The 12,298-nt window shown below is 43.5% G+C and overlaps 2 protein-coding genes across 3 annotated transcripts; both read left to right on the forward strand.

Moving 5' to 3' along the window:
* Nucleotides 1-1,511: 1,511 nt before the first annotated feature.
* Nucleotides 1,512-2,814, forward strand: cth1 (cysteine three histidine 1). The gene is made up of 2 exons (XM_041986551.1): nt 1,512-1,678; nt 1,850-2,814. The coding sequence occupies exons 1-2, from the start codon at nt 1,664-1,666 to the stop codon at nt 2,780-2,782; spliced, it is 948 nt and encodes a 315-aa protein (XP_041842485.1). The 5' UTR covers nt 1,512-1,663; the 3' UTR covers nt 2,783-2,814.
* Nucleotides 2,815-3,243: 429 nt separating this feature from the next.
* On the forward strand, nt 3,244-11,374 carry taf6l (TAF6-like RNA polymerase II, p300/CBP-associated factor (PCAF)-associated factor). Of its 2 annotated transcripts, none has more exons than XM_041986541.1 (12): nt 3,244-3,870; nt 4,427-4,595; nt 6,027-6,113; nt 6,183-6,333; nt 6,416-6,466; nt 6,540-6,634; nt 6,712-6,786; nt 7,985-8,205; nt 8,282-8,414; nt 8,522-8,650; nt 10,105-10,601; nt 10,675-11,374. In XM_041986541.1, exons 2-12 carry the CDS (start codon nt 4,449-4,451, stop codon nt 11,015-11,017), a joined length of 1,929 nt encoding a protein of 642 aa, XP_041842475.1. In that variant the 5' UTR covers nt 3,244-3,870; nt 4,427-4,448; the 3' UTR covers nt 11,018-11,374. The 2 variants fall into 2 exon arrangements, with proteins under 2 accessions (XP_041842475.1, XP_041842476.1); XM_041986542.1 differs by having other exon boundaries at nt 10,678-11,374.
* Nucleotides 11,375-12,298: the final 924 nt, after the last annotated feature.

The raw sequence follows: 12,298 nt of genomic DNA on the forward strand, positions 1-12,298 counted from the left end.
AGACTCAGTCTCCGTTTTCCTCTACCAGATGTTGTTGAACTTTACAGACACAAAGACAGTATGTAAATAAATAAAATAGAATCTCATCAGGTCATATTTTATTCCCAGGAGAGGATAAACATCATGTCAGAGGATGAAACTGGTGGAAAATATGAGCTGATAGTGAATCTGATGCAGCAACATGTCTAGAAAAAGTTGGAACAGGAGCAACAAAAGGCTGGAAAAGTAACTGGTACAAAGCAGAAACACCTGGAGGAGTATTGGAGCAGTAACATGACTGGGTATGAAAGGAGCATTTCAGAGAGGCAGAGTCTCTCAGATGGAAATATGGACAGAGGTTCACCAATCTGAGACAAACTGGACCTAAAACTGTGGAACAATTTCAAAACAATGTTCCTCAGACTTTAAAGATCCACCATCTACAGTGTAGAATATCAGAAGAGTCAGAGAATCAGGAGGAATCTCTGTGTGCATGGGACAAGGCTTGATGCTGGTGATCTGCATTAACAGCAGACATGATTTCCAGACCATTCACAAACAGAAAACATCTGGAGCATGAACAAATTTTAAATTAACTCATATTTTCCATCAGTATCAGATATGTTTATGTTCTACTGGGAATAAATTATGGCTTGATGAGATCTGGAAATCATTTAATTCTTTTTTTTTTTTTTTTTTTTTTACATTTTTGTAGTTGGGGTTGTACTTCTAACCTCGGGGTTCAAATTGTTTTTACATTCTGATGGCTCGAGGTCTGTCATTAGACTGGGATTAACCTGCTCCACTTTGACTCCAGTGATGTAAACAGAGGTGTTCAGCATGAACTGTTAATCAGAACAATGATGATGATGATGAAGGTGTCAGTTATCTTCTGACTGCAAAGGTTAGTTTTCAGGGTTTGCTAAGACTGTGGAGCCTGAAGAATTAAAAACTTTCATATGTAACAACAAAGATCTAAGCTGCAGATAAAGTGGCCCCTTCACTCAGTGCAGGGATGGTCTTTTCATTTCTTTCTCAGGAAGAGTATAAACTAAAAGGAATTAAAAATGTTTCAATGAACAGAAGATGATATTAGAAATAATAAAACTTATAAAGAAACGACAGAAATATTCCCAGAATGAGGAGCATCCCGTCTCAGAGGGATGAAGAAAAACTAGCCCATGGATCTGGACGACTGTAACTCTTGATTACTGTTTTGAAAAGTCAATGTTCTGATGGGGTTTATCATCAGAATCATGTTTCTCCAGTTTTATCTTCCTCATCGGCTCCCTGTTAAATCCAGAATATAATTTAAAATTATTCTTCTCTATACGCTCCATTGGATGTTAAAGATCCCATATTTTCCCAACTGAGCACTTCACTCACTGCAGGTTTAATTCCGCTCCTCTGTTTCCCACCACGAAAGCTACATGGACCTGACTGAACGCGCCTAAAGCGGATTGGTCCGTTGCGTCGGGCGCGCCTGGCTGCAACACACCTGATTCTCATTTTATCCGAGCACAGGAAGTAGTCTGTGGTTTAAAAAGAGAACCCGGGAACGGACTTTCCTTGTTTTAGTCTGACAGAGGCCGGGGTTGGTTTTCAGACACTTTTATTTTTATTTAAATGTATTTTTCTTTCTGATAAAAATTTGAAAAAAATCAACATCAACTGCGCTGCGTTCATGGTCATGTTTGAGGTAAGATTCTACAGTAGCTCTCAACTGTTTCGAATTAATTTAGTGGCTGTTTGTTGTTCTATGGGTAAAGGTATAGGCTTGACTCGGGAAAGTGAGTTATTGTCTGTCCAGCTGCTGCAGGACTTTTGCTGCTATTCCATGTCAAAGAGACTTCTTTTTTTCTTTCCCCAGACTAGCAGTGATGACTTGTCCCTGCCTGCTTATTGGGATGAGGAGCTGGTGGACACCTTGTTATGCAGTGAGGACTCCGACGGTGACAGTGGTAGAGGTGGTCTCACCCTGGCCAAAGCCCTGCTCCCCCTTGCAGAGCCCCCTTCCTCTCCCTTTGGCCTCTGGGTCTGTTCCACCCGCTACAAGACCGAGCTCTGCACCAACTACTCGGCCACCGGCTTCTGCAAGTACGCCGAACGCTGCCAGTTCGCTCATGGCCTCCACGAACTTCGCGTTCCTTTTCGCCATCCGAAGTACAAGACGGAGTTGTGTCGCAGCTACCACGCTTCCGGCTACTGTTACTATGGCAACCGCTGCCTGTTTGTCCACAGTCCCGCAGAGCAGCGGCAGACCCGTCGCCGCCGCAGGAACGTCCCGTGTCGGACGTTCTGCACCTTCGGGGTTTGTCCGTTTGGCTCGCGCTGCAACTTCTTGCATGTGGCAGGTGGCGAAGCGGGAGGCGAAGCCGGGGAGGTTCAGGATTCTGACTGTGATAAGACTTTGCCTGCTCCCACCACCAAGACCCACCCACCACCTAAGGAGTGGAGGCCTCGCGGAGCTTTGTGTCGCACTTTCAGCTCTTTTGGTTTCTGCCTTTATGGAACATGTTGCCGTTTCCAGCACGGCCTCCCCAACAAGCTGAAAACCTCCGACCAGAACCAAGGAAGGAATCTGTCTTCACAGCTGACCTCCATCAGTCCAGGTTTACTCCGCTCCACCTGGTCTAGTACTTCAACCTCCTCGTCTCCTTCCACTTCCCCTGTGGACACCCCGTTTTCTGAGGACACGGCCCACAACGCTTTCACCTTCTCCAGCCAGCAGCTGAGCGGAGTTCTGCTGCCCCTGGCCCTCCATCTGCAGCATCTGGAGAGCGGGAAAGCTCAGGAGATCTAGGACATCAGGGAACGGACTTTAACCAGATTTTTTATTTTTACTTCTAATTTTTTAGTTTTTATGTATATAAATATAGTTTTTAAACTTGTGACTTGTCAGCAGGTCAGACAGCTTGAACTGTTGGTTCTGTGGAGAAACTGAAGTTTTTTTTTTTTTTTTTTTTTTTTTATATTTTTTTTTTTTTTTTATAAACTGTTGTACATAACATCCACAGTTTAAAGCATAAATTAACTAATGTCAACTTTGTGAATAAACTTTTTAAATAACCTTCTTAGTAGAATTTAAGTCTAAACGAATGTAAAGGGCAATTTGGAGCCTGTTAAATGGCTTCTGAATTTGGAAGCTAAGATCTTAACCCAGACTTTGGGAGTCTTAAGCAGAGAGCGTTATTTGGTTATGGGGAAACCTTAGGAAGTTGAAGCTGTGAGGTCTTCACGTTGCAGGTGGAACTTTGGACTGCAAGAAGACCGAAGAGTCAAACTACAAAATGAACTGGAACGAGGCTTCCAATAGTGATCCTTAATTTGACTTAAATTCAGATTTATTGGCACAGCAACAATTGACAACGATCGTCTCAAGGCACTTTTTAATAGATATTTTGCCTGGCTAGTGGGTATAGGGTAGGTATTGGTCGCGAAGATGTGAATTGTTTCATGGGCACAATCTACATTCTCAGCTCAACTGCTCATCCCACAAATGGTTTCCTTATGTGGGGCATTTAAGGGAAATAAACTGGTTGTGTAAATCAATATTCCACTTATTTTGTAATTGTCTGGAACAAAACAAAGTCCAGTAGGTGGTGATAATTTTACCTATAAACCTAGAAGGAAAAACTCAAATCAAGACATTGAGTATTTTTAATGTTTGTAATCTAAGATTTTATAGCAGTCTGATTTAAACAACACAGAACTGTCTGTAGTTTCTTGTCGGACATATTTTCATGATGAACCACCTGACCCTTATGTTGAAAAGCTAACCAGATGTCACGTTCGTGTTTTCTCACTTGACGTTATTGTAAACCTCTGAGGAGCATAAACATAGCGACAGTATCTTTGGATCCTTGCTCGTTAATGATTTTTTCTTAAAAGGTAAAGTCTATCACAAAAATGTTATGAAGTTTGAGTTAAACCAGCCGCGAGTTGTTAGCATCCACCGCAGCTAGCTAAACTACAGCTGAAGCTACCTCCGCGGTGTTTAGTAGCTTCATATTGTTTTAATGTATCTTAATGATTTTCTGGTAGACTTTTATTATCCGAAGAATACTTTGGTTGTTTGTGTTCACAACAAAGCCAGTTGTTTGAGTGTAGTTAGTTTTGAAATATTTAATACAACGGACAGACTGAAACCGGATTCATTTAGCATGCTGTGCAATGAATCCCAAAGAAAAACTTTGTTCCCAATTTAATTAAAATGTTGAAATTCAGTATTCAGATCTTTGCCACTGATTTTTAATTGACAAGACAATAAGGGTGCAAACTCTGGGTTTACTCATTCATACGTCTCTTATTTTACTAGTAAAATATTAGGTGTACAGGTACGGAGTCCAGCTTCATCTGACGACCCCTTTACCTCTAAACTAGCTTCCGTAAGAAGATCTACAGATCCATAGACTAAGTTCTGATCAATTGTGCTTTCTCTTGTCAGTTTCTGAGTGGTTAACGTAAGCATGGCGGACCGGGAGGAGCGCCGCTTTGCAGAGGTTTCCCGGGAATCCGTCAAGCTGATGGCCGAGAGTGCAGGCGTGGAGCTCGGTGATGATGTCGCTGCTCTGCTCGCTGAAGATGTTTGTTACCGACTGAGAGAAGCAGTTCAGGTCAGAGCTGCTGGATGTTTGGCTTCCTGGAAATGATTCAAATCCCTGACACAGCTTACACTCGCCATCCACTTTATTATTTATCAGGACCACCTTCTAGTTAACCCCCTTTTCCCTCCAGAACTGCATTAATTTTTGGTGTTATAGATTCAGCAAGGTGTTGGAAACCTTCCTCAGAGATTTTGCTCCAGACAACCACTGCTCACTGGATTTCTCTCTTTTCTCTGAGATGTTTGTATGTGAAAGTCCCAGTAAGGCAAAGCAGGTTTATTTATACATCGCATTTCATGCAGAAGACAAGAAACCAACATAAAATGTTAAAAGCAAAATGCAAAAGAAACATTGAAATTAAAAGAGTAAAAACAAACTAATGAGGAAAAAAGAAGTGAAATAGAAACAGAACTTATAAAGTGGATCACATGATACAGGAACACCATCTCTGTAAATGTAAATATGCAATACAATATTTCCAGAAAGAAAAACTCTTTATCCTAATTAAAAATGGTGGCAAATAAAATAATTTTCAGAGCTAATTTAGCAGAACCAGGTCTGGATCGGGTTCAGGTTTTCTACTAGTTTGTTCCAGATATCAGGAGCAGAAAAACCGAACGTTTAGTCTGAACTCTCAGGATGGAAAGCAAACTGGACCCAGATGATCTTAGAAGTCTTGGTGGCTAATATGTTGTCAGCACATCAAGTTCAAGTTCAAGTTTATTTATATAGCACATTTTCTGCAACAGCAGTTGCCCCAAAGTGCTGAACAACAGAACAAAAACACTCCACAGTTAAAATAAACACTACACAATAAAACAATAAAAACCAATAAAAATAAAAACAGAAATAAAAATTGATAAAAAGATAAAATCTATAAAATAATAAAAACAACAAAACTAGAATTAAAAACTAGAATAAAATTAAATAATAAAACACTCGAATGTCAAGCTCAGTTTTGTTCAAATGCCAGTGCAAAGAAGTAGGTTTTGAGTAAAGACTTAAAACCAGCGACAGACTGAGCCGCTCTAATGTGAAGGGGAAGTTTATTCCACAGCTTAGGAGCGGCATCAGATCTGTAATCTGGACCAGAAATAGTGTAAAGATATGAGAATATTAATTCTTCTTCCTACTCCAATTCTCTCTGTTTTTTTTTTGTTTTTTTTTTTGTTTTTTTATCTCTTTCTATGGAATGTATTACAATTGTTGTATTTAAATTATTGTAATTATGAAATGTTTTGTTTTGAATTTGATGCATTAACGTGGGAAGAGGGGAAAGGAGAAGGGGGAAAGAAAGGAAAAAAAAAGAAAGGAGAAAAAAAGAAGAGAGAATAAATAAATAAAAGTAAAGTAAAGTAAGAACTTTTTCTGGTCTTTGTGAGGACTAAACACCCAAAGACTCGACCTTCATGACGTTTTCCTGGTTCTGTGTCCCGACAGAGCAGCTCTCAGTTCATGCGGCATGCTAAAAGGAGGAAGCTGACAGTGGAGGACTTCAACAAAGCTCTGCGTTGGAGCAATGTGGAGGTGATTTGTAGATTTTACATCTCAAACAAACAAACATAAACATGTTAACCGTCCTGCTGGGGTGTCCAGGTCGTCGGTGGTTACGGGGCCCAGGATGCTCTTCCCTTCCGCTCCGTGAAAGAAGGAGAGCTTTTCTTCGTGGAGGACCGGGACATCAACCTGATTGAGCTGGCTCTGGCCACCAATATCCCTAAAGGCTGCGCTGAGACCATGGTCAGAGGTAGGTTCCACCAGATCTTAGCCACATAGAAGCTGGTTTTCACGTCTGCTGGTGGTGATGTGTTACCGTGGTCTCCCGTCAGTAAACGTGGCATACCTGGATGGGAAAGGCAGCGTATCACCTCAAGGAACAGGTAAGACTCCACCTCTCTGTTAGGGTGACTGGTTTCGTATTCAGTTTCTGACCTGACTGTTGACCCGTCTCAGTCCCCGTGGCGGTCCAGTCTCTGTCCGACGACCTGCTGAAGTACTACCAGCAGATCACCCGGGCCATCCTGGGAGAGGACCCCCATCTCATGAAGGTGAGCCTTTGCTGCTGGACACGTTGTCCTCTGAGGGACCCAGCAGGTCCTTCCTGATCGGGTTTGGTCTGTTTCAGGTGGCTCTGCTGGACCTCCAGTCCAACTCCAAGATCGCCGCCCTGCTGCCGTACTTCGTCTACGTCATCAGTGGAGTAAGTCCCAGTTTCCCATGCTCATCTGGTGCTTTATGTTCTGGTTCTACGTGAGCTGTACAAGAGCTCCTGGACCGGAGCTGCTCCTGGACCAGAGCTGCTCCTGGACCTGAACCAGAACTGCTCCTGGACCTGGACCGGAGCTGCTCCTGGGCTTGAACCAGAGCTGCTCCTGGTCTGGAGCTGGACCAGGTCTGGGTGCGTGCTCTTGTGAAGGGGTGTCATGGAGTGTGTGGTCCTCTCCTCTGTGTCAACTCTGCGTTGGTGGTTTTTAGTGACATCTGCTGGTTTGAAGAATCATTGCAGACGACCTGATGAACTCGGAGCTTTGTTTATTCTGTGATGTTGGATTACTTCTGGTTAGTAATTACTTCTCCCAGAAAGTAACTGAGTTAGTATCCGAGTTTCAGCATTATAAAAGTAACTAGTTACCAGGGAAAGTAACTATTATTACTTCTTGACTTTTCTTTATGTTCAGACTTTTTCCTTTAATGGAAATTTCAATTCAACTGCATGTTGAATCATTTAGAATAAAACTGGATATTCAAACGGATGAATAAGTTAAATGGAAACTTAAGAAAAAATATTCCAGCTTTAAAGTGGGCACACCTACTTCTGATTGGCTTACGGTGACCTCTTCCTCTTCCTCAGTGGTTTCATAGACCGACTCGGTACACAGAAACTCATCCCTCTTTTCTTCCAAATCTGGGTTTTTAAAAATCTCACATCCTTTCTGATACTTTGGTGTTTTTTCAGATCTTTTTTGGATTTTGATGGTAAACGTTACCTCTGATCCTCACATTTTAATAACTGGAACTTATGAAATAAAGGATCTCTGGATCTGCTTCTGTAAAATGAAAACAGGATTAGTGACGTTTTACATGTAGTTCTCTGTGATTTCAACACGAGAAGTCAGATGTGGAACAATCTAAGATTTATATAACCTTTATGTCGCGTAGCGGTTGTTTGTGGTGTTTTCATTTTTATACCATTAATACTTGCCTTCCATGATATGTTTTCATCAATATTAACACCCTTAATTTCCCCCAATCTGTCAGCTCACAGGTTTTTTCTTAAAGTGATACACACCGATTCTGGTTTGTTTTTTTGTTTGTTTTTTGTGCTTGATCCATACTGACGCGGTGGTATTATTTTACCCATCTCCAGTGTTTTTTATACGGAGGCTGTTCTGTTCCAGGTGAAGTCCGTGAGCCACGACCTGGAGCAGCTCAACAGGCTTCTGCACATGGTGAAGAGCCTGGTCCAGAACCCTTACCTGTACCTGGGCTCGTACGTGCGTAGCCTGGTCTCCAGCGTCATGTACTGCATCTTGGAGCCACTGGCCGCCTCCATCAACCCGCTCAATGACCACTGGACCCTCCGGGACTACGCTGCCCTGCTGCTCAGCCACATCTTCTGGTCTGAAACTCTGCTTCTTTATTTACCAGCTTCACATTTCCAGACCTGAAATCCTTAAACCAGCTTTTCCTTCTAGGACACACGGGGATCTGGTGAGCGGTCTCTACCACCAGATCTTGCTCTCTCTCCAGAAGGTTCTGTCCGACCCAGTGAGACCACTCTGCTCCCACTATGGAGCTGTAGTGGGTCTTCATGCTCTGGGATGGAAGGTGTGCTCACTGGTTTCTCATGCACATGTTTTCATTAGATTTCCTGTCTGCTGCATGTTGGAAGGTTTTACACAAAGTTCTGGTCTGAGTCTCCTGTGTGTGTTCAGGCTGTGGAGAGGGTCCTGTTCCCACATCTGCCTGCCTACTGGGCCAACCTGCAGGCAGTGCTGGACGACTACTCCGTGTCCAATGCTCAGGTCAAAGCAGACGGGCACAAAGTCTACGGCGCCATTCTGGTCAGTACAGTCATCATCCTAGATTCTTAAAAACACCAGAGACGTTTTCATGTAGCCTTGTTTAGATGGGATATTTTAGCTATGTGCAGTGATTTCCAGATCTCATAAACACATCTTTTATTCCCAGTAGAAGATAAACATCACATAACATCAGATGATGAAACTGAGACATTTCACCATGCGATGGAAAATATGAGCTGATAGTGAATCTGATGCAGCAACACATCTGGAAAAAGTTGGAATAGGAGCAACAAAAGGCTGGAAAAGAAACTGGTACAAAGCAAAAACCCCTGGTGGAGCATTTGATAACTAATCAGGTTAACTGGCAGCAGGTCAGTAACATGACTGGGTATGAAAGGAGCATTTCAGAGAGGCAGAGTCTCTCAGATGGAAAGATGGACAGAGGTTCACCAATCTGAGACAAACTGGATCTAAAATTTGTGAAATAATTAAAATAATATGTTCCTCAGACTTTGAAAATCCACCATCTACAGTGTAGAATATCATCAGAAGATTCAGAGAATCAGGAGGAATCTCTGTGTGCTGGGGACACTGCCCTCAGGAAGCACGGCATTAACCTTATAAAGTTCAAACTCCGAAAAAAGTTTTCCTTGCTTTTCTTTGCCTTTATACAATAATACTAAGAATGAATGTTTTTAACAAATGGTTGAGATAAAAGTTAATAATTTAGTAATAATAGTTAAATGGTCGACACAGTAATGGAATAAGAAACACTTAGTTTGCGTATTAAATACCCAAACCAAGTGGTAGAAAAAACTCAGTTTATTTCCACAATTTTTTCACAAGATGCATAATAATCACAGAAAACATCGACTCTACAAAACTGTAGTTTAGGTTGTTAAAAAGGTTAAAAGCAGACATGATTCTCTACTGGGAACCACTGCATGGACTCAGGAAGACTTCCAGAAACCACTGTCTGTGAACACAGTTCACCCTGAAACCCACAAATGCAGGTTAAAGCTCCATCATGCAAAGAAGAAGCCAGATGTGAACAGGATCCAGAACCAGCGCCGTCTTCTCTGGACCAAAGCTCATTTAAAATGGTCTGAGGCAAAGTGGAAACCTGGAGGAAAATGTGAACTAGTTTCTGGAAAGCATGGACGGCGTGTCCTGCAGACTAAAGAGGAGAGGGAGCATCCAGCTTGTTATCAGTGGACAGGTGAAAAGCTGCATCTCTGATGGGATGGGGCTGCATTAGTGCCTATGGCGTGGGCAGCTTCCACATCTGTGAAGCTCCATCAATGCTGAAAAGTACATGGAGGTTTTAGAGCAACATCTGCTCCCATCCAGACAACGTCTCTTTCAGGGAAGGCCTTGCAGATTTCAGCAAGATTTTTTCTATTTTATTTAAAGTGGGACCACCACTGTGGAGGGTCTCTGTTGATCCTGGATGAGATGTGTCCTCCCCCAACATTTCCCTGTTTGTCCTGCAGGTGGCGGTGGAGCGTCTCCTGAAGATGAAGGCTCTGTCTCTCTCTCAGCCAGCAGAGGGAGGTTCAGGGTCTCCCCCAGGATCTGCAGTGGGTTCTGCTGGTTACAGGGTGAGCTCACCGGGCCTCAGCCCCCCTCCAGAACCCCTTTCAGAGGCTGCTCTGGGCATCGCCAGCCACCTCCAGGCAGGGGGCGCCGGCTGTCCATGGGAGGAGTGGTCCCCGGTGCCCCTCCCTGCCATGTACTGTGAGCTCTACTCCTTCTTTGGGGACAGCCTGGCCGTCAGGTTTAGTACCGGACCAGGATTCGGCAGTTACCCCCCCTGCACCCCGTCCCAGCTCCGGGACTCCAGGAAGGAGCCCGTGGGACCCATGTCCAACTTAGACGCTAACCGGAAGATGCCGCAGCTGACGGCCAACCTGAGCATCAGTCCCCGACAGGACGGGAGTCCCCGGACCGACCCGCCCCCCCCCAGCTTGGCAGCCACCGGACCAGGAAGGTAAATCTGGACCTGAAACCTGTTTTAAAACTGTTCAGGAGGTTGTCTTCAGTCCTGAATGTTTTCTCCTCAGCAGGTCCGTGGCTCGCTCCTCTTCCTCCTCCGTGCAGCGCTCCAGATCCTCCTCGTCCCGGTCCGGTCAGCGGTCAGCAGGTATGTCTCGGGATGTCTTCCCCAAGGCTCGCTTCACCTCCCCCCAGACCGGACCGCCGACCTTCTCCTTCCTCATTGGGGGACGGCAGATGGGTCGGCGGTGCCAAGGCCGCCGCCCCTTTCAGACCAACTTTGCTCCGACTCCGCCTCTTTCAACCATCCCGCCCCGCATCTACGCCCACAAACTGCCTGTCATCGGCAGGGTGGGCAAACCAGTACGGCGCTGGACGTGTTCCCATTACTCCCTCCACCTCCCTCTGTAGACCAGACGAACATCAACGCCACTCTTTCGTTTCACTGTTGCTTTTTTATTGATTGTAGAAAACGGAGATTAAAACTGTCTCTGACTTCCTGGAGAGATGATTTCAGTCTGGTAGTCTGAGAATCTTCTAGATGTCTCCTTTCTGCTCATGATGGTCTGATCTTTTTTCAGCCTTCAAATCTTGATATTAAAATATTAAAAGAAAAACCTGAAGCCAGTTTTCTGCTGCTGTTGATCATTTTTATTTTTTTCCATTGACTAAAACAAGAAATATACAGATAATATACTTATGTTCATTTACAATCTGGAATAAACATCCAATAAAAAAAGAGAAGTAAATAAAAATAACTAGAAGATTCTTGTGGAAATTTTGATGGTGTGCTCAGATATACACACAAGATGAGATCAGTCAAAAAATTTAATGAGCCTGGAGGGGGGGGGGGGTTCAACTCTAAGAGAAAACCATGAGGCTGATTGCAATGATGATGACATTGGTTAAAAGCCAGAAAAGTTTCGGTATGAGAGAAGTTTAACGAATTTTAAGACTAACCAGGTTTAGGGTGCAAAGGATTTTTTGGCGATTCCTGATGTTACATAGAACTTGTTATTGTATCAAAATGTACTTTCAGGCAGTAAAAAGTTTTACTTGTCATGGTCTGTTTGGGTTTGAAGTTTAAAGTTGACACAGACTTCCTGTTGGTCAGAATGACTCCACCTATCTCCATCCAGATGTGAAAGCTGGGACGTCCTCAGCAAAAAGATCGTCGAACCAGAATAAAGGATATCCAGTCTGTACAAGATCCAGGAGGCTGAGCTTCATGTGGATTCTTTCATTCTGGGTCAGATTCGAGGTTTCTTCCTCGAGGGAGTAAACCTACACCGTCTCTGTCCTGTTCTATACAGAACTTAGTGGAAACCAAAAGGCTACTTGGTCTAGTTAACCTCCTGAACAATGTACAACCTATGATGGGATCCTGAAATTAGGACGGAGAGGAATAGAGGTGAGACACGATCATTGATGTATATTAAAATGTATAAATGGCAGATTGTGATTGAGGGATATTTTCACTTGAACAGAAATTCACCTTCGACCTCCACAGCAGCAACACTCAGCACAGTAACAGAATATTCCCTCAAACATGGAAACCTTTAAAAAGTAAAAAGTGAGAAAGAACAGACCTGATGGACTTTCTCAGATGATCACAGTACTGGCGTCTTTACTCTAGAACCTTGTTTCTCAATCCTGGTCCTTGGGGACCACTGCCCTGCATGTTTTAGAGGT

This window comes from Melanotaenia boesemani, chromosome 5 (genome assembly GCF_017639745.1).
Source record: "Melanotaenia boesemani isolate fMelBoe1 chromosome 5, fMelBoe1.pri, whole genome shotgun sequence".
Lineage (NCBI taxonomy): Eukaryota > Metazoa > Chordata > Actinopteri > Atheriniformes > Melanotaeniidae > Melanotaenia > Melanotaenia boesemani.